Source organism: Aspergillus terreus, genomic scaffold (assembly GCF_000149615.1).
Source record: "Aspergillus terreus NIH2624 scaffold_8 genomic scaffold, whole genome shotgun sequence".
Classification (NCBI taxonomy): domain Eukaryota; kingdom Fungi; phylum Ascomycota; class Eurotiomycetes; order Eurotiales; family Aspergillaceae; genus Aspergillus; species Aspergillus terreus.
In genome coordinates this window covers 1,241,088-1,266,912 of record NT_165931.1, presented here as the reverse complement: position 1 = coordinate 1,266,912, position 25,825 = coordinate 1,241,088, and the positions used below count along the sequence as shown (strand labels likewise).

The following is a 25,825-nucleotide window of genomic DNA, read 5'->3' as shown; positions in this document are numbered from 1 at the left end:
CGTGGCGGTGGAATAGACCCAGGGGGTCGAAACAAGTCCACATGGCGCTTCTGGCAGCCATTGAGGATTCTTGTTAAAAGGCTTATGAGCAAGTTGCTATTCTTGGCGAATCGTCCTCGCCCACATACGTATACTCCACGTACTTGTGTGTGCCGGCCCGTATCAGATAGACGCCTCCACATCAGCCCTAATCCAACAGCCGGGTCTTCCCAGCCAAGCTCACCGCGCCGGGCACTTTCCGTGGGCCTGAATGATAATGAACCGAACATGATTCGTCCCGCGGGACGATCCCTTCTGCTCTTTGCCATCGCAGCGGCGCAGCGGAGCAACGTACGCGGCGCCAAGACGCCGGCCAGCAGTCCAGAGCATACTGCGACGGCCTTGGGCCTCAAGATAGTGCAAAACCAGCATAGTTCAGCACGGGGTAGACCAAGGAGTGTCCACAGAAGCCGCTCAGCCTTAGGCGATTACGCATCTCCTATTCCGGGTCATTTTATTCAGGATACGCACGAGCAAAGACTCAGGAGCGATGACGCGGCAGAATCTCGGCAAGTCGACAGGTGCTGTCTATAAAGATGGGGCGCCGCGGCGACAATAGCAGGTAGTTGTTCATCAGTCCAAAGTCCAATATCAAACTCCTGCAAGATGCATTTCTCCAAGCTCGTTGCTCTGACGGCCGCCACCTTGGCCCTCGCCCACCCCGGCGAGAAGCATGACCCGCAAGCCGTCCGGCGCGAAATCCATGCTCGCGACATCATGGCGAACCAGGCTAAGCGCTCTCTTGATGCTTGCGCCAGTACCGAGCATGCGAGACAGCTGCAGCAGCGTAACGTTGCCCGTCGTGCTCGCACTGCGCGCGAGCTGCGCAAGGCCCGCGGCATCACGGCCAGTATGATTACCTCAACCCCTCGCAACCGCTATACCTGTCTAACCTAACGATAAAATAGACTCCCAGAAGTGGCGTCGCGACCTGGCTGCTCTGGAGAAATGGGAAGCAATCGACCACAACCGCACCGACATCCTCGACTACTCGCCCAACACTCCCGAGTCGGTCATCTTTGGCGGCAACACCAGTGCCATCCTGACCCCCACCATCACCGACGGACCGTACTACATCTGGGGTGAGGTCATCCGCCAGAATGTGAAGGAGGATAAATACTCGGACGGTGTGGATATGACCATCGAAGTCCAGTACATCGATGTCAACACCTGCCGTCCTGTCGAAGGCGCCTTGGTGGACATCTGGCAGGCCAACGCCACTGGCGTGTACAGGTGAGACTCACCAGTCATTGCATGTAGAATCGCAACTAACAAGCTTCCTACAGCGGTATCTCGACCTCTGGCAACTACGCCGCCGACGGCTGGGACTCGACCTACCTGCGCGGCATCCAGTACACCGACGAAGACGGCGTGGTCACCTTCGACACCATTTTCCCCGGCCACTACGACGGACGCGCTACCCACACCCATCTCCTGACCCACTTGAACGCTACCGTCAACGAGAACAACGGCACCTTGGTCGTGGGTACCGGCAGCGTCGCCCATATCGGACAGCTGTTCTGGAACGAGGTGCTTCGCTCTGCCGTGGAGGACACCTACCCGTACAACACCAACACGAAGGATGTCACCTCCAACGCCGAAGACATGTGGAGTATCCAGCAGGCGTCCAGTGCCTACGACCCCTTCCCGGAATACCTGTATCTCGGCAACGGGCTGGACGACGGATTGTTTGCGTGGATCCAGATCGGCATCAACACTACTGCGGACTACACCGACAACTCTTACTACAACATTGCTGGTTACTATGACGAGAATGGTGGACATCAGAACACCGAGAGCGCGGCGTTTGGTGGTGGCTCTGGCGGGGATTCGAATGGCACTATGCCCTCTGGTGCTGCGCCGTCGGGAGCTGCGCCGTCGGGTACTGCTGCGCCCAGTGCTTGATCTCACTAATAGTGAGCTCGCTGATTGTATCGAATATTGTTTCTGTACTCTATAGACTGTGTCTAGATTGTTGTTGCAATAGAATCATCTTGCATAAGTGCATATCCACCTCCCATTGATCTACATGCTTGTACTATCCACGGGCAGCCTGCCACGGCGGTAGCCAAGGATTCATGGCTTCTAAAACCGCTGCCCAGCGCTTTCTTCTCTTAACAGCTGATTGCTAGCAAGGCAACAGCCGCATAACATTATTTGAGTCCCTCCGGCAGCTGCCGTAGTGCAAGGCAGAATCACACGCAACAGAAACTTTGAGGCGTTCATGATAGTGCCAAAACATGAGCTTGGCTAGTACTAAAGAGGGCAATCTAAGGCACGGACTGCCCTCAATACGAGGTACGTCACGAATCATGTCGATCCAGCTCGGGTTGAGCCGCAAGATGTGCGGTACGAGCCCTGCCTGCTGGACAACATCCCATGAGAATACGAGCCCGCAATCCGCACCATTCCACGCATGGCTAGCTACCTGGGTAGTGGAGGGTGCGCAAAGGAGGACTACCTGCTGGCTGGCTCGTTTTGCTATCCGAGCACGCCACGAAACACCAAATACGATGCCTTAGGCCTTCATTCCCATTCTCGGCTTTAGCCTGGAAGAGGGTCATAAATCACACCGCAACCTTCGTCCAACGTACATATTCACTGCTCTCCGTATCTCACGCAGGATATCCCACACCTTGACAAACCCTCCCATATTGACCTACCACAGCTCACAGCACAATGTGGTCCAGCCTGGGGACCGCCGTTCTGCTCCTCCTCGTCTCCTCCGTCGTGGCCGAAGATTCGCAGCGACTCACGCCCATTCCAGCAGGGCCTCCAATCCGAAACGAACAGCCCAGCACGGCACAAAACGACAGCCTGGTTATTCGTCGCGACGCAAAACTCGAGCTCGATGAGCTCTTCGGCCGGGACTTGTCGAAGAGAAATAATTGCCCCTACGGCTGCAGCATTTGCTGCCAGGACGGGACCTGCGTCAGTTCTCTGAGCGACGTCTGCTGCGGCGGATACTACTGCTATTCGGGGAACACTTGTAGCAACGACGGGGGGTGCTGCTCTCCCGGCACTAAACCGTGTCACAATGGGTGCATTCCCGACGGGGGCGAATGCTGTCGGAGCGGCGGGTACTGCGATCCGGGGCGTTACTGCTACCTAGTCGATAGTGTGCCGAAATGCTGCCCTGCCGGAGGCTGTTTGGGGGGCGGTGGTGGCGGTGGTGTCGACTATACGTATACGTATACGTCGACGGACTACTCGACATCGACGAACTATTACACCACGACATATGCTACTATCTGGGAATATTACTCTTGGACTGTTACATGGTAGGTTGTTTGGCTTCCCTGATGAGATCCCAGCTGACGGATAAGGTCTTATTGGGTCACGTTCTACACATACTATACCCCGTCGTCGACGAATATCCTGACTTCTACAACCACCATCACAACCACCATCGTCAGTGTCAGGGCTACCAACAGCGCCGATGCGTCTTCGTCGTTCGAAGACATGTCTGCGACATTGACGTACTCTATCCCGGCTACTGCCACCAATCCGCCAACCCCAACGCAGACGAGCGAGTCTGCGACTGGGTCTGAGTCTGGGTCTGGGTTTGGGTCAGATGGAGGCAGTGGGAATGCCAACATCGGGGGAGGTTCCAGCTCAGGAGGCAGCCTGAATGCTGGCGACGCTCCTGGCGGCGCTGGTTCACTACGACCGCTCTTTGTAGCCTCTTGGTATGACATGATTCTGATCTGTGGGCTGATGCTGCCGGCTATCCTGGCGGTTTATTTGTAATGAAGGCGGGATGAGTTTCATCCATAGCTAAGCTGTTATTAAGTGGACTCGAGATGACCCCTAATTATAATGATATATTCTATTTCAGTACGTATGTGTATTTCTCCTCAAGTCTACTCAAGCTGCTTCTAGTTCGCCCGGTCCATTCAAGTAGTACAAACGTATATGGATGGTTTTGCCTCTAGTGATTTCCCAATAACTGGAATAGTGACAACGTCTGTTCAGCCTGAATCAGGAGTCAGACACCAGTGTAATCAGCACACCAGTCCTCAGCCTGGCCCAGAATGGAAGTCTAGGTTCGTCGGTGCGCCAACAAGACCGACTTCTCCTGAGATCTCGTGAGACAATTCGACTTCTAGTTCTGTTCACTTCAGGATTATCTCCAATGAATCTACCCCGTGCAACACGAGTCAGTCAGATATTGATCCCTTATCCTGGGTATGATCGAAAGTCAAACGCCTCTCAGATAACTCTAAGCTTCGTATTGAAGCCGATCACTGTCTTTACTGTGTGTACTCCCACTCTGGTATTCTGTGTAGTCTAAGTCCAAGAACAAACTTCGAGTGATAACAGGTAGAAGTCTACATCAGGGCAATTAATCTCCTATCCCTAGATAGAGCCTAGGAGCTACTTTGCTCAGTATCTACCTGGGTCTATGAGAACCAGAAGGCCAGAGCCCAGAGACAAGTCTGCAGATTTCATTCAGTTATAACAATGACCATCCAGTCTATATGTTGATGTTCACTCCAACACGTGCATGCACCCTAAACAGTACTCCGTTTTTCAGTTACAAAGGACGAACTTGCTTTTCTCCATGCCCTAATCACAAACTTTTACAGCTTCCCAAGAGTGTTTCCCAGCTCTGCCGCGCGAGACGTGGCCGCCTTGACGGCCTTGTCCACGATCTCGTCGAACTTAAGCCCCTCGAACGTCTGCAGCGCCGCATGGGTGGTGCCATTCGGGCTGGTAACATTCTTGCGCAGCTGGGAAGGGCTATCCTCCGACTCGACCAGCATCTTCCCGGCTCCAAGACAAGTCTGCGCCGCCAGTCTCGTAGCCTGCTCCTGGGAGAGCCCCAGGCCCATTGCCGACGCGACCAAGTGCTCGACCATGGCGAAGAAGTACGCGGGGCCGGATCCTGCTCAACATTAACACCAGTTCTATCGCATACATCTACTCAACAGCGCAACTCACCCGACAAACCCGTCACAACATCCAGCAGCTCCTCCCGATCCACCCACTCGGTCGCCTTGCTAACCGTCGCAAGCAGCGCATTGATCAGCTCCTTCTCCTCGGCCGTGACATCCGCGCTGGCAAGCGCACCCGACGCGCCCTCCTTCACGAGCGCCGGCGTGTTGGGCATAACGCGCACCACATGCGCCGGGCGTCCGTCGCCCGTCTGCAGCCACTCCTTCAGGCTGCCCAGGGTGATGCCGGCCGCGATGCTGACCACTACGGGCAGGGTCGTGCGCTGCGACCAGGCGGCCGCGAGGTCTTGGCAGACCGCCTTGGTGACCTGCGGCTTAACGGCGATGACGACCACGTCGGCGGCGGCGGCGGCCTCGCCGTTGTCGGTCGTCGTCTGCACGCCCAGGGCGGCGACCTTCTCCCGGTTGGGGGCCCAAGGCTCGGAGACGATGATGTTGGCGGGGTTAATGTCCTGGCTCACGAGGCCGCCGATGATGGCGGAGGCCATGTTACCTCCGCCGATGAAGGCGAGTCTGCTCTGCTGGAGGGAGGGCATTGTGATGGGTGGGTTGGAGAGTGCAATCGAGGGTAGGGGTAGTAGGAGTAGGAGTAGTAAAAGTAGGAGTAGTAGAAGGGAATGGATGCGGGGTGTTCCGCAGATGCCCCGCGTTGTATCGATATCGGAGAGGAGATGGTCCGATTGCGTCCGAGATGCATAACAAGCGAGCGCTGTCGGAATCACGTAATCCAGCATAGATGTGTACATCAAGACAACATTAGCGTATAGATTGCAAGTGCTTGACAGAATAGCATCACTTCAAGTGAATGGTGATTCAAGAGTATAGTCAGATTCTTACAATTATCATAGCGGAACTATCCTAAGCCCATATAAACTAGAGTACATAGCTGCGATTCACAGTCATTAGTAGTATATATCCTGCACCTATACATTCTCCCTCGCTTTTTCATCTTCGCTTCCCACCATTCGCCCAAATCTTCGTCTCAAAAGTCTGCAAATGATCTACCGCAAACGGCGATACAAATCGCGGTGTCGTATGGGTATACTCGGACACGGGCTGACCACTCGCGATAGACACATTATCCGACGATACATCGGACGACACCGCCGTATCCCTGTTCGAACCGACATGGCTCCAGCTGTCCGCCGAGACATGCGTCCTTCCCGCGGCAGAACTCGGTGAGGATTGCGTGAGACCCGGCACAGACCGATCAGGACTGTCCTCCTGTTCTGGCATGGAGGACGCAGTCTCGGCGGCGGACGCGCTGTCAGGGTCTGGCGTCGCAGGGGCCGCTTTGCTCTCCGGGTGTGGGGCATTGAGAAACTCCTGATCTTCAGGGATGTAACACCGCGCTATGAGATCGTTTTGGACGCAGAGAATCTTGCTGACGGCGCGGATAAAGGCGAACTTGAATTGAATCGACATGTCCGGGTGGAGAGATATCGTCTCGAGGAGCATCTGTTTCAGATACCCGATGCAGGCGTTCATGTGGACGTACTCAATTGTCAATGGGTGCATGAGGATCTTGCCAGTGTGCATTCTCCTGTACTGCATGAGTCGATATCCAGACAGGGAAAGATGCAGACTCACCCCACTTTGTCTAGATATTCCCAGTATTCGAGCTGGCTGGGGTCTGAGCAGAACCGCGTTAGGTACCATTTCCAGAAGATCTTCCTGCGCTGGACCTGCGGACTGTCGATGGTGAAGAGGTCATCGACAGGGCTATCGGACATTGTAGTTCGCGTCCGAAGTGCACGCGCTGTGATGTCGAACTCCAGCATTCTTTCGTAGAGTCGATGCGCAAGGGTTGGGATGGCGGCTTTGATATATTTTGCGCCTTTATTGAATGTGATGGCGTCGTCTGCGGCAGGCCATAAGCTAAGAGGGACCTCTGTATCTGTCTGCTCTGCGTACCGTCCGTGAAGCCGACAAAGGCTTTGATGTATTCCATACGCTTCCCGAAACTGGTGTACAGTTCCTTCCGCGTCACTTGTCTAATGCTCTGGCGCTGGGAATCCATCTCTGCGGGCGTCAGCGCTAGTTCAAGCTTCAATGATGTCTGCAGCAGTAGCGTCAGGGGCAGCTGGGAAGACCAAGTAGTTATATTTCGTGCTCAGCTCGAGGTGGGTCTCAGATCTGTGAACATGGAGGCTACAGCTTCTTCGACTTCTACCTCAGCGGCAAGTGTGGCATGATTGATGGGGCGTTTGTATCTAATCTTACTCGATATACAGCACGGCCGTCAGCAAGAACGTCTGGAACAATAACCGAAGTTCGACATCACGGGGTGCAGAGCATACTGCAGGATATTATGCAAGCATAGGACTCGGGCTAGAATCTAGCCTCATCGGCTACAATCGGAACCAACAGCACAAAACAAACCGTGACACGCTGTGCTGACGGACCTCTACCCAAACCTACAAACTGCACACAACCCCCCTGCCAACGTTGGTCGATGACCGGAAGATTATCAATCAAATCTGACGCCCATGCGTCGACTAGTGGCTCGACAAGTGGATCCGCTGTCAAGTCCACTGCACACGTTGCTTGCGACTCATTCATAGGGCTGCGGCCTGAGGATGTGCGCAGAGGAGTGACCAAGCAGCAATAGGATTGCAGTGGAGTGACGCTCTGTTCATGGCAAACAAACTGCCAGTAAATGCCCCATTGGGAGCAATCAATCATGTGTGCAATATAACGCTGCCATGTTAGACTAACTGTGAACTTTTCAGGAGCAGCATTCCAATGATTTTTGGTCAAGCAGGAGAAATGCCATCTCCTTTTCTTCTCGGTTCATGCCCTGGCTCGATGTATGTATGTACTGCGAGATCTCCCGGGAAGACTACGCTCTCCGGATGAACGGAGATCCTTTGATCGACCTTAGCATGCAGCGTGCATCGGGCCGAAACGCCGGTCGATCAATCGGGAAAAATTGCGATCAGCCGTTCTGTAACTGTCAGTGTTTCAGAACCGGCCAGAAGCAGACCGATATGCACAGTGCTCTATATATCACGTAGTATTGTCGAAAACGCAAGGATCGTGTCTAGGCAGTCACTTATGAGGGAATATATGTACGTTCAAAGTGAAATAGACATCGCGAGACGTTGAGTCACCGCAGGGAGATACTGTACACCCAAGTAACAAATGCGTCTGGAATGATGATGTTGGATCACCCATTTCACACAATAAAGCCCTTGGCTCTTTACTTCCCCCAAACCGCCGGCCCAGGCGGCGTATACTCGGTAGGCACCGGGTAATAGATATCAATCAAGATCCCCGGATCAGTCGGCGAGTACGCCCCCGGGAACGCCACCAAAGGCCCAGGCGTCCCATCCCCACCCCCGGTCACCGTGACCTGGCCACAGGAGATATAAAACTGCGCGCCTCCCTCGGTGTTCGCCGAGTGCAAGCCAATATGCTCCACACGCACGAGGTAGTCACCATCCGGCAGGGCAGCAGGGAGATCAAACGTGACCTGCGTCGCGCCTACACACCATCAGTCAAACACTACAGTACATCACACCACATTATATCGGGGAAGGTGTCGGCGCGGCATACCCTCCGTCGGCCATGTGAGCCCGTCCGCGTTGAATTTCGGCCCGTCCTCATAGATCTTGAACCACGACTCTCCAGAACCGTCAAACGCCGCGGCCGTCGTGGGCGCCTTGGCCATGTACACGAGGAGCGGGCCGGGGTGGCCGATCTCGGTTTTCACGGTGAAGCCGATGGTCGAGCCGGCGGCGACGCCGAGGGTGCTGGTGTTGTTGCCGGTGGTGGCGTCGACGTTGCAGCGGATGTCGAGGGAGTCGACGTCGGTGACGGGGCTGTTCGTGTAGGAGCCTGTCCATTGGCGAACGTACTTCCAGTCGGGTGTTGCCTCGCCGTCTTTGATCAGGGCGGGGAAGACGTCTGAGAAGGTCAGCTGGATGAACTGGTACGTATATGGTGCAGACAGGGCGTACAGTGTGCGTAGGAGGTTGCAGCCAGCATGGCTGAGCCCAACAGATAGGAGCCTTTCATGTTGTGGCGGTTTGGTCAAGGACTAAGATAGAATTTTGGAAGATGATACGGACGCTGCATTGAGACTTCCTACGTTGCTACGTGGGAGCTTTATAAAATATCTTTGACGTGCTGGTGACCGTTTAGGGCGACGGGCGATGCTCCGACGTATAAATTTCGATCGTCGAGATGATGAGGAAGGATGTTTTATGTTCTACAAGGGTGTTTAGCCATCCAATGGGTCGTCCAACTACTGCCTGAGATGCAGATCTCAATGCAGGGTCCACGGTATACAGGCTAAATGTGTTAGATTGAGGGTTTCCAAGAGGCTATATGAACGTCTTTGAATGTTCGCCTGGTTCGTACGGGGTTGGTGATAATTCTAGAAACATTGCGTGTTTCGTTCATGTTAGATTGATATAGTAAGGTATAATTTAGATGTTGAGTGTAAAAGCTTCATTGAGAAACATGTATTTCCTTCCTACCCTGTCTATTGGCACAGATGCATCATGTGGAAGCGGAAGAGTCGAAGAAAACGAGCTTCAAGTCGGATAGCAAAATCCACTGTATAAAAAATCCCAACTGAATCCGAATCCACATTTTAACTGAGAAAATCATTACTTGTAACTCGCCGAGCCAAAATTGGAGGATTGAACACCTCTGGTTCCATACAGCGAGCCCAGGATTGAAGAGAGACTGGAGGCTAACCAGGTAAGAAAGCGTTCTCTAGAAGGCTTCGTGCTAATCCTGGGCGGATCTTTGAAGATATTCGAAGATGCCGAAGCATATGGAGGCAGTAATAGAAGCGAAGGTTGGTATACGGAATAATAGGCGTGAATTTGTTTACGATCACGTCTTGTACAGAAAAAAGCCTCGTCTTATAGTCAGTTCTAGTTAAGTACTCTATATTCAGCTGGCTTGGAGATATATACTTTTACATGGTAGATTGATGGTTTGTATAGCCATGCTATATTTCCTAAGCTACGAGCGTCCATGCATGATCCTGCAAGTTTGTTAACAAAACAGCCAGTGTTGTGTGATGTATCCTCTAGTCCAGCGCAGGACCTCAGCCATGAAAGTAGATATTGACAACTCCCGCATTATCCCGTATCTTGTTCATGCGCCCGTGGTTTTTCGCTTGTGGTCTGGCATGCCTTGATGACTTGACTGGAAGTAAATATGACCCTAGTGTACGTTCGATTTTCTAGTCGTTTGAGCTACATATACAGCGCACTGGTTGGGTTTAGTTTTATACTACTTCCATAGGATCTACACGTGAGAATTCACATGAGCTGGTTAGCAAGCTATTGTACGCGTTTGACTATAATGTGAGTGGACTGGAAGGTATCTTAGTAGAGCAGTCTTTCTGGGAGACATATAGAAACGGTGGCTGGTCGTGGGGGTCTCAGGTGAAATTCTCTCTATCTGTATTTCCCATAGTGTCCTCGTAATTTGCGTGCTTGATGATACTATCTTTCCAGCAGCTCTCTGATAGCATAATGAATCTAACCGGGCAATCGAAGAGTGTCCGAGACGCATGGAGATTGCAAATTGGACCAAGGGGTTGTGAAGAATGCTGCTCTGAAAGAGTGTCCTCATAGGCTGACCGTCAAACAGCTCCATGAAGAACCGTATAGAATGCCGGTCGACCCATACCACCTAGACAGCGCTGATCTGCTCATAGCAAGGCCGTCATCATCTTATCCAGATACTACACCAACGGCATTAACAACCACACGAAGTGCCGGTTGACTGACACCTGTGTCAAGATACGACATGCAGCCAGACAAACCACCCCATAGAGACCACATCATCCGGCACCACACGGAGACACTACACGATAACCGTCGTGGGGCTGTCTGGCTGATCCCGGGGGTGTGTCGGATTGCCCTCCGAGTGCATAGGTGTTCACAGCTGTTCTGTCTCGGTCAGACAACTAACGCTACGTTAATAGATTAGACACGGTGGACCGGTAAAAGGGAGCGACGGATCAGCCGAGATGCGCAATGCAATGTGGAGGTTGATGGAGTGTCTGTGGGGAACAGCTAGAGAACAAGGTTGAATGCTGGGGATCTCCATTATCGACCAGACGATGATCTGGGGCTGGATGGGTAAATGGTCCGGCTGGAATGCAGTATGCGAGGAGGACAGTACAGAGTAGGCGTAGTATTAAGGGATAGGTAGGTGGCCGGATACTCTGCGATGTATATGCTTGTCTGGATTGTCGTATTCTGGAAGCATAGATGCAGAACCGATATTAATAGCACCGTCGACAACCAGTACATCACGATAAGTCCTGGAATATAGTATATCGGCAATACGACCCTCCCCCTTTGCCGTCTGGGGCCCTCCCACACAAAGACACCAGACGGCTCCACCGCACACGGCCCAGCACGAGGGCGGCCGGCGCGGTGGCCGGCGCTCGGCAGATGCAGATGTTCAAACAGCCGATTAGTACGGGACAAGATTGCGTACTCGTATCCTATACCACTGCGAGAAATAATAATGTGAAACAAGTACTGGACTGTCAAACTGTAGATTTCAGTATCAGTATGAATGCCCCGCTGGGTTCTGGCCGGCGCAGTCGGATACCTCCCTACTCCCTCCTCCGTAACGACCGTTGAGAACTGGTCTAGGACCCCCTCTCCACGGCGGTTGGAATGGAGGCTTACACGGTGCACGGTGGAGAAGTTGGATGCTAGCTCGCTGCCGTCATTTCCGGATGATGGGCGATTATATCTAGACATAGGCCCAGCCTACTCTCTATCTTACTACAACTACGACTATACTACTATCTGACGGCTGGAGCAGAAATTGTCAGTGGCAAATGTTATAAACCCGTCCGTCCGCACCGTCAACTGTCACGCAGAATTCATCTTCATTTGCATTCTTTGGCGAGCTTCTCAACGGCAATCGCGTGTGATCCAGGTTGGTGATTGTCACACATTGATATTGATATGGCTGCACACGCAAACACGCCCCTTGAGGTGGTGGTCGTCGGGTAAGTGCAACACCAGCTACACTCTGTCAAGATAAATCTAACATCCATAGTGCCGGTATGCATCATTAACCTCCATGATCCTATCTAATTATTAACATGGCCAACAGGCATCGGTGGCGTGGCCGCCGCCCTCACCCTGGGCCTCCGCGGACACCATGTCACCATCCTCGAATCCGCCCCAAAGGTATGCTATACGCTTCCATTCTCCCTCGCAATCACTCCAATCTAACGACCACCCAGCTCCTGGAAGTCGGCGCTGGCATCCAAGTTTCCCCCAATATGCTGCGACTCTTTGACCGTAAGCTCCAACCCCACCCCGTTCCTCAGACCCCAAACTTACCCCCCTCCCAGGCTGGGGCGTCTCGCCCTCCATCCACGCCCAAGACGTCGCCCTCGAGCACATCCACGTGCGCCGCTGGCAAGACGGCAGTCTGCTGGGCACGATGCCCGTGAACAAGACCTACGGCCAGCAGGTCGTGATCCACCGGGCAGACCTGCACAACGCGCTGCTCGACAAGGCGCTGGCGCTGCCAAACGTGACCCTGCGCACCAACGCGCACGTCACCGACGTCTCCTTCGACCCGGCGGCCGTCACGCTCGCCGACGGCACCACCGTGCGCGGCGACGTCGTCATCGCCGCCGACGGCATCAAATCCACCCTGCGCGCCCGCCTCCTCGGCCCCAGCGAGCCCTCCACCGCCGTGCCCACCGGCGACGCCGCCTACCGCATCATGCTGCCGCGCAGCGCCATGGCCCACGACCCGGCGCTCCGCGCCCTCGTCGACGAGCCCCAGGCTACGCGCTGGCTCGGCCCCTCCCGCCACATCATCGCCTACCCCGTGCGCAACCACCAGCTCTTCAACGTCGTCCTGCTGCACCCGGACCGCCACGGCGTCCAGGAGTCCTGGACCACCCGCGGCTCCAAGCAGGCCATGGTCGATGACTACCGCGGCTGGGACCCCACCGTCACCAAGCTGATCGACCTCGTCGCCGACGACGAGGTGCTCGAGTGGAAGCTGTGTCTGCATGCGCCGCTGAACACCTGGGTGCGGGGGTGTGTGGCGCTCCTCGGCGACGCGTGCCATCCCATGCTGTAAGACACCCCACACCGTCTCCGACGATTGCGTATAAATGCTAATGTAGATGGACAGGCCGTACGTCGCGCAGGGCGCTGCGCAGGCCGTCGAAGACGCCGCCGCGCTGGGCGTGCTCCTCTCGCACATCCGGTCGCGGCGCGACATCCCGCTCGCACTGCGGGCGTACGAAAAGTCGCGCAAGCAGCGCGCCGAGACGGTGCAGCAGTCCGGGTCGACGAACCGGGTCACGCTGCATCTGCCGGACGGGCCGGAGCAGCAAGCGCGCGATGAGCAGTTCCGCGCGTCGATGAACGGCGGCAGCAACCCGGACAAATGGGCGGATCGCGCGACGCAGGATTTCCTGTGGGCGTGGGACGCGGAGAAGGTGGCGCTGGAGGCGTGGAATGGTGAGTTTCACTTTCTGTGTCGCTTGTTGTTGGATACTGGCTAATTGAGGTAGAACTGGTCAAGGGGGAGACGGAGGAAGTGCGGCATCGGTTGTAGATGGCGTTGTGTATATTGTTGTGTTTGTTTTCGAGCGTTCTTTGCATGTGTTGTATATACTAGGTAGGTACTATGTACAGGTGTCGGGTAGACTGTCTATATGATCGCTATCAGAGTTAGTGTGGCCTGCGCAGATGTAGATTTGTAAGAGTGGATGTATTCATCTAACCAATATTCAATAGTCGTATCTACATGCGAACCAAACGCCAATATGCATTGTGATCTACCAGACCACCTCCAGATGTCGAATAAGATAAACAGTCGTAGTCGTATAAACATAGGTCGCGTATAAACATCAATCAAGCCGTCGTTCGGAATCAGTCTGCAGAGTGAAGTGTACAAGGGCGTATAATGGTATGTCAGAACTGTATGTATCAGGTCAAGCCGTAAACATCAGGCGAAGTCGGCTAGAGCGTTTCGTCTTTTCTTTCGGCTTGTCCTCCTTTGATGAATGGCGCGACTCCGCCCGTGGCGGCGCATGCGACGGCACCCTCGACGGGGCCTTCGAAGCGCTCTTAGACGGAGCCCTCGACGGCGCCTGCGAGGGAGCCTTCGACCGACCGAAAAACGACCGCGTCGAGCGCGGCTCATCCACCCGGGTATGAGCCCGCGAGCTGCCCCTCGCCCGGGACCGCCGCGACCGCCGTGACGACGCCATCGAGCGATCGTCGTCAAACTTGAACCGCGGATCGCGGGTCATACGCGCCGTCGTCACATCAATCCCCGACATCGCCGCCGCCGTGGGCGTGATGAACTCGCCGTCGACCGACGTCCCGACGCTCTCCGCTTCGGCGTCGGCCACACCGCGCCGCCACATTTCCACGCCGCTGAGACAGTCAGGGTTGAACTCGATCATGTCATCCATGCTCATGGGCTGACCGCGCTGCGGAGGCTCCATGCTGTCGCCGCCGCCGCCGCCAGCGGACTGGATCTGCTTGATGATCTTGTACCCGCCGAACATGACGACGGTGACGCCGAGCCCGACGCCCGCGGCGATCAGGAACTGGGGACTGGCGAGGAGCGCCCAGACGGTGGGCGCAGCGGTCTTCAAGGCGGACAAGGCAGCTGGGGCCATCTTCGAGGCGAGGTTGCTGATCTCGGCGAGCGTGAGCGCGACCGCCGCCATCGCGTCCGGGTTCTTCTGGAGATGCGCGATGGTCGCGGTCGCCGAGTGCTGCACGCAGTGCGCCTCCTCCAGCAGCCACTGCGCCCGGTCGACCAGTCCATTCAGCTCGGGGTCGTCGAGCTTCTGCAGTTGGCCCGCGGGCGGGTGCGTTGGCTGGCGGGTGAGCACCGACGGGTGGAAGTCTCCGTACGCCAGATCCATGTCGATGTGTGCGTCCGACTTGGACCGGCTGGTTGCTGGTCGACCGTCGGGTTCGCGCACAGTGATATCGTGGTGCGTGTGGCGGCGGACCATATCGCTCGGGCGGCAGTAGTGGGAGTCCGGCCGCGAGACGACCGAGTGCAGGTCCTGCTCGTACTGCGAGGGTGGCCGGCCATGGCGATGGTGGTGGCTGCGGCTGGTGCGGTGGCTGCGATGGCTTCGCCGCGAGGGCGCGAGAGACGGTGAGTCATCGATGGTGTATGTCTGCAGAGCCCTCAGGGCTTGTTCCTCAGCGATTTTTGCATTCCGCTCCGACTGCAGCTGGGCTTTGCGCTCGCGATAGGCGTTCTTTGCTTGACTGAAGACGCCAAAGAGGTGTTTACTCTGTTCGATGGGGTCAGAACCGGCGGCGGTGATGATGTCGCGGTGGGGAGAGCCGACGTACCGTGCTCACGACTTTGCCGGACTTGTCAATCACGGCGATCGTCTCGCCCAGAGGGGCCATGATTAGACGCTCCCAGGCAGCTCACAGGGTGAAGGGGAATGCCGTTGGTGCAGCGCCCGTGGATATAGATCTTGCTCTGGCGGCATTCAAATCTCGACAGACGATAAGCAAGGGATCGTCTTAAAGATAACCAAAAGCCCAGACGAGCGGTGTAGAGCCGTGTATAAATATCGACGCTAAGTTGTCCGGGTGGAGAAAGGCCCCGGGGCCCGTCGACAGCACAGGTGGACAACTGTTCTAGACCGTAACCAGGAGGCACGAGATAGGCGTTGAAGTGGCTTTCCGTGGCTTAAAAGGCCGATCATCGACAGATGGCAAAGAGTCAGAAAGTTGGTGCCTGGATGGCAGAGTTTTCTCTTTCAGCTATGATGGGCGGAGTTTATATGTATACGATAGGGCGGGGGAGGTTCTCCGACAGGGCTTTGCAGGGAATCCCCGTAGCTCCACACCATCAACGATGGATAATATGACGAAACCGGATGCACGGACAAGACCAAGAGTGCACCACGAAAAGATGGTCAAAAAAAGGGGGCTGGGTGGACAGATAATCAGCGCGAGTCCGGCGCCTAATACGGCCCCAGCGGCGAACAGGAGAGCGATCCGACTCGGAAACCAAATAGACGGGTTGGGTTTCAGTGATGCTGAGCGACAAGGCAACAAGACTAGGCGTTTGAATGGCTATCAGCCCTGCAGGCGCTCCGTGAGAGGGTCGTTATTGGTAGATGAAGCCGTTGTGTGCTGGCTCAGTCGGGTACAAGGAATTGGGTAGAACTGCGCCTAGAGGACCTGACAAAGACGGTGATGAAAGGGAATATTGCGATGGGCGCATCCAGGCGATCCTTTGTCCTCTTTGTACATGTCGAAGGAGGACCGGATGTCCACCGGAAGACATCCATATCTTCGTATCAAACTGAAAGAAGCGGTGATGCGGCACCCGCTCATTGGTGGAGAGATGTCACCGCCACTGTGGCTGACACCGCCACATCTAGTATACAGTACAAAGTACCCAGCCAGTGCGATAGGTACTGTTGGAAAGGATTCCAGAATCTGTGCCATATGAAAGCATGTTGATAAGCGTAGCCGTTCCAGGCGTTTGCTTCGACCAGGACAGCCGCTCAACCGACCTTATCAACAGTCGCGTTTGGGCAACGACCAATGGCCCCTTCATGCAAGATCCCACCTCCGAGCAGAAGATCTCCGACGTGCTATAAATGTAGAGCCACCACCTCCGGGAACTTTCGATAGGTCAGCTTTTCCACGCCCGGGCTTTGAAAGATTCGCCGCCATGTCCCAATGCATCGCCCGCCTTCTGTGGGAGTCCAGGTGAGTACAAGTAGTGCGTGGGATGGTGCGTCCTAAACTTAATCAGAAACGAACAACCCACTAATCCTCGCGGTCCACTTACCAGATCAGGGGGATGTTGGAGTTATCCTCCGTCGCACCGTTCCCAAGGTGAGTCGACTTTCCTTGACTATTATGACCGGGAGATATGGACGTTGCACCGCCACAGGGCTGGGTTCTCGAGTACCAACGACAGGACCTGATGTATGGCAGACAGCAGACATGGGTAAGAGTCCCTGGGATGAGAACCGTCTGGTATGCACATAGACAACATTGTATGCGAGGAGATGGATGGTGACGGTGATGCTGACATAAGCACAGTCATGTCGTGATCGTCACGTGGAGGAAATGATGCTTGAACAGGAAAACATCCCAACTTCCAACGTCCAAAAGAACATTGACTGAGTCTTCTGCCATTGCGTCCTCGCAATGGATCACGCAGTCTCCCAAGAGTCCGACAGCACTTCGGAGATGGATGAACAGTCCAAAGCGTGGGAGTCCGATCCGCGCTCGCTCACAGCGCAACTCGCCCATGATGGCACCAGTCGCCCAGCCTCACAGATCGAATGTGGCATTGGCCATCGAGTACAGGCCAGTCGGTCCGTACTAGCCCTCGTCATTGACGACGAATGCGTTTTTGCGGGTCTACAGGGGGGAGACATTGTCGTACGTGGTGACCTCTGCTTGTTTGGACTTCATGACTCATCACGTGTAGGCCTGGTCCCTGGAAACATACGAACTGGTGCTGTCCGTCCATGCCCACCAGGAAAGTGTGCTCGACCTGTATCTGTCGGAGGATAGGGATCTGCTCTTCTCCAGTGGAGGCGACTCCATCATCAACGTACGTGTTCTTACCTTATGTGATCGGCAGCATCTAACATACTATCAGGTCTGGTCGACCCGCACGTTCGACCGGTTATACTCCATCCACTCGCACCACGATGTGGGAGATCTATTTGCCGTCGCATACTCTTCTTCACTAAAGACCATCTACTGCGGTGGCCAAAACACCAGCATTCAAGTATGTCCAAGTTCAACCTGTACTATCCACTTGCCAGTCTAACAGCCCTAGTGGGCCGACATCTCTGAAGCAGACGCAGCTACCGCCCAACTATCAGTCGATCAGCTATCACGGCGCACGCATCGGTTCTTTGACTCTCGAGGGCCTGACGGTTCTCGCGCTCCCAAGCCGGACGCAAATGCCGACGGGACCTACCCCGTCACGCAGGGAGGCCAGGTCCTCACGTTCAAGCGGGACCACCACAAGCTCTTTGCTCACCATGGCTACATCTACACCATGCTCCTGGTGCGTGGACTGGTGGAGTCCGCTCCGTCAGAAGAGGTCCTTCTCACCGGAGCCGGGGACGGGGTCGTCAAGCTCTGGCGCTTGGCCCAGGATCCGCACAACGCCGTGCCATCGCAGATAGCCAAACTGCAGAACGGCGACCCGGTGCTCTCGCTCGCTGTGGATGGATCCTTTCTATACTGTGGTCTGGCCGGAGGGGCGCTGAATATCTGGAATCTCGACTCGCATCAGCTGGTGAAACGCATTACCCGGCATACGGGTGATCTCTGGGCCGTTGACATTATCAATGGAGTTGCCGTGTGTGGTGATTCTAACGGAATAGTCAAGGTACGCTCACGCAGACTCGGCAGAAATGGTCACATCTAACTGTATAGAAATTCAACTCCCGCTTCGAAGAAGTCGGAAGCTGGGTCGCTCACGAAGGAACGATGCTGGCCTCGGCTGCTGGTCAATTCAAGGACCGCTTCATCTATGCAACAGGCGGAAACGACAACACTGTCGGTATCTGGGACTTGACTGAAGTCTCCGCCACCCAGGGGGAGCTACCGCCAATTGATAACGGTGAGGATTTCCCTTCCCTACCTTATTCTATTCCAGTACTGACGGCTCCAGATGAAATGGTCAACTCGCTAGCAAAGTTTGTCGCCTTCAAGACCGTCTCAGCAAGCCCTAAATTCGCTGGAGAGTGCAATCAGGGTGCGGCTTTTCTCCGCAGACACTGCATCTACTTGGGTGCGCAAACCAAACTTCTGCCTACCGGGCAAGACACCAACCCGATCGTCCACGCCCGGTTCAACGCTACCTCTCCCGAGAAACTCGAAAAGACCATTCTATTCTACGGCCACTACGACGTTGTCGGGGCCGATGCCAACGAGGCCAAATGGAAGACTGATCCCTACCAGCTGACGTCCATGGATGGGTTCCTCTACGGCCGCGGCGTGTCCGACAACAAGGGCCCGATCCTCGCAGCCCTGTATGCGGCCGCCGAGCTCGCCCGACAGAAGAAGCTCCGCTGCGACGTCGTGTTCCTCATCGAGGGCGAGGAAGAGTCCGGCTCGCAGGGCTTCCACCAGACGGTTCGCGAGCACAAGTCGCAGATCGGCCCGGTGGACTACATTCTCCTCGCCAACAGCTACTGGCTCGACGACTACAACCCGTGTCTGACATACGGACAGCGCGGTGTCGTCCACGCGAATCTCGTCGTCACCAGCGACCACCCCGATCTACACAGCGGCATCGACGGCAGCGCCCTGCTCGACGAGCCGCTGAAAGACCTCACCATGCTCCTGGGCACCCTGGTCGGACCCAAGGGCCGCATCAACCTCCCCGGGTTCCACGACCCGGTCCTCCCGCTCTCCGAAGCCGAGAAACAACGATACACCACCATCGCTCAGATGCTCCTCCAGCGACACCCGCAAATTGCCGACTGCGACGCGCTAATCAACTCACTGATGCATCGCTGGCGCGAGCCCTCCCTCACCATCCACTCGATCGAGGTCCCCGGCAACAGCAAGAGCACGACGGCGACGATCTCGCGCAAGGCAAAGGCGAGTCTGTCGATCCGTCTGGTGCCGAACCAGGAGGCCGACGACGTGGCCGCCGCTCTGACGCTGTACGTGCAGGAGCAGTTCGACCAGCTCGAGTCGCAGAACGACCTCACGGTCGAAATCACGGGCAAGTCTGATCCCTGGCTGGGCGACCCGGACAACGAGATGTTCGAGACCCTGGCCGAGGCGATCACGGTCGCATGGACGCCCGATCACAAGTCCCAGCGGCATCAGTACCCTCCCGTGGCGAAGACGCCGCTGCACGCGCGCACGTCGGCGACCAAGGAGTCGCGTGGGCTGGGGCGCAAGGACTCCTCGGACAGTCTGGCGTCGCATATCGACCGCATCATCATGTCGTCGACAACATCGTCGGCGGAGAAGGTCGCCGCACGCCAGCGCTCCTCAGCGGGCACGACGGTGCCCACGTCGTCTACCCTAACCAGCAAGACCATCGCGTCCAGCAACGACGCCACGTCTCGCGACCCCTCCCCGGCGTCGTCCAGGTCCCCGGCGGAGCCCATCTCCGGGGCATCCGGCGTGCGGCCGATGTACATTCGCGAGGGCGGGTCCATCCCTACGATTCGGTTTTTGGAGAAGGAATTCTCCGCGCCGGCGGCCAATCTGCCGTGCGGCCAGGCCAGCGACAATGCGCACTTGTATAACGAGCGACTCCGGGTCGAGAATCTGTACAAGAGCCGGGAAATATTTCGCCATGTGTTTTTGCAGTTGCCAGAAAGGGGGCGTCAGTAGATTGCACACTAAAATAATAGATCTGGTTTTCATCATCTGGACCCCTTCCTTACCCTTACCACCGGTCCTCTCGCGGGTTTTTCGGTAAATGAACGATCCACTTCGTCTCCACTGCATGATCAGCGTGCACTTCATCCTGAACACAGTCAGGCCACTTGGGTACCACCAAGGTAAGCCCCCTCTCTATAACGCATCCTATTAATCCCCGGAAGTAGGTAGAACGCCATGCTACAGTTCAGCCCGCCACGCCACCTCATGTGAAGGAAGCATCGCCAGCGAAAGTGAGGGGAAAGGGGGGGTGAAGAAGCCCACTTGGGAGAGACCATTAGCGCCAGAATCAACTTCCTGGGACGCCAGTGGGCCCAGAACGCCTTTCCTGATTCCCCGGCCACTGGGATTTCCGGTCTGATTCCGCCGCTACGGTTCCCAAACGGTCTGGCATGTCGTGTCGATCCACTTCACGGCACGGTTCGTCTCGTCGCCTCGTGGATGGCCGTCTTGGGGGTTGCCTGTCTGAGAGGGCTGCATGCGTCGGGATTAGCTGTTGCTGGGACTTTTGTCAGTCAGTGCAGAGTAGATGGTAGGATTGTCAGGGTGATTTGTCTGGTAAATACCGATTCTACTTGTCTGTCGATATATCTGCTGTCTCTGCACTGCCCCTGTCTCCTCCTCAGGCTCGATCTAAATCGAATTTCATCATGGGCAGCGTCGGTGAAGACCTTTACCTCCTCAACCGCAACCCAGAGGAGTCGGCTCGGTATCTACACCGTCTACCAACCATTTACCCTAACAACCCCCCTACTAACAAAACAGCCTCAACAAACAGCATGGCTTCCTCGTCGACCTCATCGGCGGAACCCCCATCCACCCCTCCATCCCAACAGACAACATCACCGCCGTAGCAGACGTCGGCACCGGCACAGGGTGCGTCCACCAACTCACCCCCAGCAGCATCAGCATCAGCATCAGCATCTAACCTCACCAGCGTCTGGCTCGCCTCGCTACCAGACTCCCTCCCGACCTCCAACACCCCCCTCTACCTCCACGGCTTCGACATCTCCGCCACGCAATTCCCCTTCTACAAGGACATCACGCCGACCCGCGAACTGCACCTCTCCGTGCACGACGCCCGCAACCGCTTCCCCGCGGAACACCACGGCCGCTACGACCTCGTGCACCTGCGCCTGCTGGTAGGCGCGTTCCAGGAAGATGACTACGTGCGGACAATACACAACGTCTACGAGTTACTGAGTGCGTCGCTCCCTGCCTCCATCCAACACCCCCCGTAACGCCAATCTAACACAAGAGATGATTAGAACCAGGCGGCCACCTCCAATGGGACGAATGCTCGAGCTCGGCCTTCGCGACCGCCGAGGACCCGCCGTCCGAAATCGCCCGCGCAATGCAGGAGATCATCGTCGACGCCGTGCACAACCTGCAGCTGGCGGTTGACCCGCCGGCGCTGATCGAGCGGCTGGCCGGCGAGGTCGGGTTCGTCGACGTGGCGCGGACCAGGTACACCACGCTCGACAAGCCGCATCTGCATGGCACGGCGCGGGCGTGGATCCTCAAGCTGATGACGACGTTGTTGCCGAATTCGGTTGCGAGCTGTGCCCGGGGTGCGGAGCGGGAGGCGGCTATGCAGCGGGCGGAACGGTTGCTCAAGGAGTTTGAGGGGCATTGTGAGCGGGTGTTGCCGTTGGTGAATCTGCAGGTTATTGTTGGGAGGAAGCCATTGTCTGCATAATGAGTTTATGTTTTGGTGGATTGTTGGACGGGTCTTTGGTTGTCTAGCACAGTGTACATTGGTATCTCTTACGAACAGATTATTACAACAATAACATCTAACGTACATCACCAAATCCGCTTAGCAACCATCTCGTACCGCTGCACATGGTCCAGATTCAACTCCTCCTTAGCATTGCGGTCTTTCTCCTCTTTCGTCTTCAGCCGCCGCAGTCCGTCCGGGTCGTCCACGTAGATCCACCGGCGCTGGTCGTCGTTGACTTCCACCACGCCCCATCCGCCTACGCGACGACTGCCGTCGACGGAAAACTCGCGGGCTGGCGCCGCTGCCGGCGCGTGGTTGCTGCTGTCCGTCGCAGCAGAGGGGTGGCTCCCCTCACGGCCCTTCATGCCCTTGTATCGAGATCGGGCAAACGTCAACAGGAGCATCCCCAGCAACAGTTTGAAGATTAGCAAGAGCACGAAGCCGGTCAGGAGGAGCACAACGGTGAAGATGTATACTGATTGCGCGGGCGACGGCATCGCGTTGGCGAGGAGCTGGCGGAAGAACGCGTCGGCGTGCGCTATCGACACCGGGACGATCGTGCGCAGGCTGAGCGGCGTTGGGGACGGCAGCGGAGAGGGGACATAGTGGCTGTGGATGGAGGAGAGAGAGGTAGACTCCACCGCTGTCGACGATGGTTGGTGGGGCAGCAGCGCAGCCAGAAACATCTGGTAGGTCTGTACGGAGACGCGGAAGAACAGACAGGATAGCGGGATGACTGGGAGACCGAGCCGGCGGGTGAGGTTTTGGTCACCGAACGCGTTGGTGTAGTAGTCCTTCGCCAGGATGTCTAGGAATCGGCCGTAGATGGCCGGGCGAGTGTTGTTGAATTTGCCGATGTATGCATGCTTCAGCCAGTCCACCAGCATCTCCGACCCTAATACCACGAGGAAGGGGCCAAGAACCTGGGCGAGAGTCGGTAAGAAGGAGTTCACGTTGCTGATGGACGCAATGATGGATGACGGGACGATGGTGAAGGACTGCGGTAGGATCGACGAGGCTGTTCGCGGAGGCGTTGACAACGGCGTGCTATTCGTGCTGGTAGAAGGGTTACTGCTGAAGCTGGTCCCCAGCCGACCAAAGAAGCTGAAAGCGCCGGTCTCTACGATATTGCGCGAGGCAATGATCGTCAGCATCAACCAGAGCTGGAACCGTTCCACGACATCGGCGCATGTCAGCTGGAAGAGGTTCTCTTTCTCGAACTTCTTGAATACCGTGGATTTGATTTCGACAAACTGGTTCGAGAGGAGCAGCGTAATCAGGGCGTTGGAATAGGAGTTGACCGCCACATTCAACGTCATGACTTGGAAGAACAGCGCAGTCGCATGGATCACGGTATATGCCAATGCAAGGAGGAAGAGTCCAAACGGTCTGAAAACCTTGCTCCGGCCATCAGGGCGACGTTCCAGGGCTTCGCGGGAAAACAGACATTCCAAGACATCCTGTCCGATGGCCGCGAACAGCCGATCGCTGACCTCGAGTACGTTGTAGATCACGTACAGCTTGATCGCAGCCTGGCCTCGAATCCAATGGTACATCCGACTGGCGTCAAAATACATCAGAACGCAACACGTCGCAATCATGAGTAGGCCCTTGAGAATGTCGGCCTTGTCATCGGGGAGTAGCGCCGAGGGAATGGATTTTTGTCTGCGATGCTGGCGTTTGTAATGCGTGTCAGAGCGGTGCCTCTTGCGCGGTTCGACAGCTCTGTTCTTGATCTCGCGCTCCACTGGCGCCGAATCTTGCCTTCCGGACGGCGCTCGAGACCGCCCTTCTCGCTCGCCATTCCTTGGTTGATCGTGAGACGATTCCACGGACCGGAACCTGCGCCATACTCTTCCAATGCCCTTGATGATGAACCCGGAGACGAACCGAAACTCAACGCCAAGATTCACCATCCAAGACTCGAGCAGAATGTACAGCGCCTTGACAAATCGCAACGGGAGAATTGTGAAAGAGTACAGCCACGAGTCCAAACAAGCCAAAATACCAAACCAGAGCACCTGCTCTATGGCAGGTGGCAGCATCAAGAAGTTCATCAGCCGCTCCAACTTCACGCGAGACGACTCATATGGGAAATCCGTCATGACGGAACGGTGAATATACAATGGTGAGGGTCGACCAGATGCAAGTTCCAGCTGCAAGTAGGTTGGCACCGACAAAGGGGGCAGAGGGATCGACGGCGGCATGGGAGACGGGAGCGCGGGCTCGCTGAGGTGCGGCGACGGACTGAGATGCTTGGGCTCTGATTCCCGACCCACGGCCAAGCGGTCCTGTTTGGACCGTGACGCCCATGTCTGGGCAAGTCGTTCGTTCGTGCCGGCTAAAGTTTGTCGGCGCGACGAAGTCGGTGTCGAAACCGTCCGCGCGCTTTGAGGGCGACTCCGGGTGGACGACGCGTGCTTGATACCCGGAAGAGCATCGAGCGGCTCCCTGCTTGGGCGACGTTTCGGCATATGTTCCAGCGGAGGCTTCATGTCATTCGACAACAGTGGCGAGTCATCTGCACTCTCCTGGTATTGTAGCGCGTTCGCACCATCCGAGACAACCCGTCGAGTCTGACCAGTCTCAGGCGCAGCCCGGTACGGAATCGACTGTGGCGACGACGTAAGCTCCTGGATCTTTTCTGGCGACAGCTTCAGCACCTGCTCGCGGTCCCCATCCTGGTTCCTGTGTGGTGAATCGTCCCTGGACCACTGGTGTAAGGAGGCCGCGACCTCAGGTCCTTCCAGGACATCCACGAGCGACGTCCGATGTGACGGGGCATTGTCCGCCCCAACCTGGCCCTCGGAATGCTCAAAAATCAGACCAAAGGCCCGGTCGTACGCGGCCGGATACGCACCGCGTTTCCGATCTCCGTTCAACGCTGGTTGTTCATGCCCGTTCTCGTTGTTACCAGATCCATCAGCTGCTGGGTTTGCGTCCAACCATCTCCAATCGGCGGTCCTCTGTGTTGGCCCTGGCGACCTCGCAGGCCCTCGCTGTACCACGTGTTCAGTCGTACCATTCGTCCGTGTGTTCTCGAAGTCTGTCGTGGGTGACGCTACGGTCCGTTGGAGCTTCCGACTTTTGGTTCTCTGAGTGCCGGTTTCGGGGCCAGCCCGGTCGGGACTTACGGGAACGCTGGATACAGTTCCCAGGTCGCTGTCATCTGGGCGCTTCGTGCTGCTGTTTGAGGGCTCGTCGGAGGTCTGGAGGGTAGTACGGGCATTCTCAACGAGAGGAGTCAAGGGACCACTGGCTCTGCGGTCAGTCTTCCCCGACGGGGAGCTCCTCGTGAGCTCGCCCTCGCTGGACGCAGGTGGCGGAGGGCGTGGTGATACCATGTCTGAAGGTAGTGATGCCCATGAGAGATGTAAATGAGACAGCGATCACCAAGGGATCAGAGACATGCTGCAGTCATTGTAATCCGGGGTATATGCGACTGACGGAAGTTCCTCTTGCGGGCGGTGGAGATCCCGTTATCGTGGCCTTTTTGCGGCAGGCGGTCAGGGTGCACGTGATATCATCATGTTCACTTTCTATCGAATAGATCGAAGTCCTGAAAATAAAACACTGATATGCGAATATCTATTGAATCTATCTATTGCCCAAAGACCCGCTGAGCAGAAATAGACAAGGGGCACCAAAAAGAATATGTCCAGCACAGATCGGGTATATGTTACATCATGCAAGAGCTCATC

At 56.1% G+C, this 25,825-nt stretch overlaps 10 protein-coding genes across 10 annotated transcripts; 5 read left to right on the top strand and 5 right to left on the bottom strand.

Moving 5' to 3' along the window:
- Positions 1-645: 645 nt before the first annotated feature.
- On the top strand, positions 646-1,944 carry ATEG_06081 (intradiol ring-cleavage dioxygenase; the record flags this gene model as incomplete). Its single annotated transcript, XM_001215259.1, has 3 exons — positions 646-889; positions 948-1,272; positions 1,326-1,944. 3 exons carry the CDS (start codon positions 646-648, stop codon positions 1,942-1,944), a joined length of 1,188 nt encoding a protein of 395 aa, XP_001215259.1.
- A 774-nt stretch (positions 1,945-2,718) lies between these two features.
- On the top strand, positions 2,719-3,789 carry ATEG_06080 (putative GPI anchored protein; the record flags this gene model as incomplete). The annotated part of the gene is made up of 2 exons (XM_001215258.1): positions 2,719-3,320; positions 3,366-3,789. 2 exons carry the CDS (start codon positions 2,719-2,721, stop codon positions 3,787-3,789), a joined length of 1,026 nt encoding a protein of 341 aa, XP_001215258.1.
- Positions 3,790-4,622: 833 nt separating this feature from the next.
- ATEG_06079 (pyrroline-5-carboxylate reductase family protein) lies at positions 4,623-5,533 on the bottom strand (the record flags this gene model as incomplete). Its single annotated transcript, XM_001215257.1, has 2 exons — positions 4,623-4,927; positions 4,984-5,533. The coding sequence occupies 2 exons, from the start codon at positions 5,531-5,533 to the stop codon at positions 4,623-4,625; spliced, it is 855 nt and encodes a 284-aa protein (XP_001215257.1).
- Positions 5,534-6,583: 1,050 nt separating this feature from the next.
- On the bottom strand, positions 6,584-7,017 carry ATEG_06078 (protoglobin family protein; the record flags this gene model as incomplete). The annotated part of the gene is made up of 2 exons (XM_001215256.1): positions 6,584-6,858; positions 6,912-7,017. 2 exons carry the CDS (start codon positions 7,015-7,017, stop codon positions 6,584-6,586), a joined length of 381 nt encoding a protein of 126 aa, XP_001215256.1.
- A 1,182-nt stretch (positions 7,018-8,199) lies between these two features.
- Positions 8,200-9,017, bottom strand: ATEG_06077 (lytic polysaccharide monooxygenase auxiliary activity family 9 protein; the record flags this gene model as incomplete). The annotated part of the gene is made up of 3 exons (XM_001215255.1): positions 8,200-8,483; positions 8,556-8,906; positions 8,960-9,017. The coding sequence occupies 3 exons, from the start codon at positions 9,015-9,017 to the stop codon at positions 8,200-8,202; spliced, it is 693 nt and encodes a 230-aa protein (XP_001215255.1).
- Positions 9,018-11,953: 2,936 nt separating this feature from the next.
- Positions 11,954-13,577, top strand: ATEG_06076 (putative salicylate hydroxylase; the record flags this gene model as incomplete). Its single annotated transcript, XM_001215254.1, has 7 exons — positions 11,954-11,997; positions 12,048-12,052; positions 12,105-12,181; positions 12,238-12,295; positions 12,349-13,090; positions 13,149-13,480; positions 13,534-13,577. The coding sequence occupies 7 exons, from the start codon at positions 11,954-11,956 to the stop codon at positions 13,575-13,577; spliced, it is 1,302 nt and encodes a 433-aa protein (XP_001215254.1).
- A 379-nt stretch (positions 13,578-13,956) lies between these two features.
- Positions 13,957-15,409, bottom strand: ATEG_06075 (uncharacterized protein; the record flags this gene model as incomplete). The annotated part of the gene is made up of 2 exons (XM_001215253.1): positions 13,957-15,288; positions 15,350-15,409. 2 exons carry the CDS (start codon positions 15,407-15,409, stop codon positions 13,957-13,959), a joined length of 1,392 nt encoding a protein of 463 aa, XP_001215253.1.
- A 1,770-nt stretch (positions 15,410-17,179) lies between these two features.
- Positions 17,180-20,353, top strand: ATEG_06074 (glutamine amidotransferase subunit DUG2; the record flags this gene model as incomplete). The annotated part of the gene is made up of 5 exons (XM_001215252.1): positions 17,180-17,416; positions 17,466-17,591; positions 17,640-17,771; positions 17,823-18,383; positions 18,431-20,353. The coding sequence occupies 5 exons, from the start codon at positions 17,180-17,182 to the stop codon at positions 20,351-20,353; spliced, it is 2,979 nt and encodes a 992-aa protein (XP_001215252.1).
- Positions 20,354-21,051: 698 nt separating this feature from the next.
- ATEG_06073 (putative LaeA-like methyltransferase) lies at positions 21,052-21,642 on the top strand (the record flags this gene model as incomplete). Its single annotated transcript, XM_001215251.1, has 3 exons — positions 21,052-21,110; positions 21,167-21,277; positions 21,339-21,642. 3 exons carry the CDS (start codon positions 21,052-21,054, stop codon positions 21,640-21,642), a joined length of 474 nt encoding a protein of 157 aa, XP_001215251.1.
- Positions 21,643-22,207: 565 nt separating this feature from the next.
- On the bottom strand, positions 22,208-25,468 carry ATEG_06072 (TAPT1 family protein; the record flags this gene model as incomplete). The annotated part of the gene is made up of 2 exons (XM_001215250.1): positions 22,208-25,123; positions 25,259-25,468. 2 exons carry the CDS (start codon positions 25,466-25,468, stop codon positions 22,208-22,210), a joined length of 3,126 nt encoding a protein of 1,041 aa, XP_001215250.1.
- Positions 25,469-25,825: the final 357 nt, after the last annotated feature.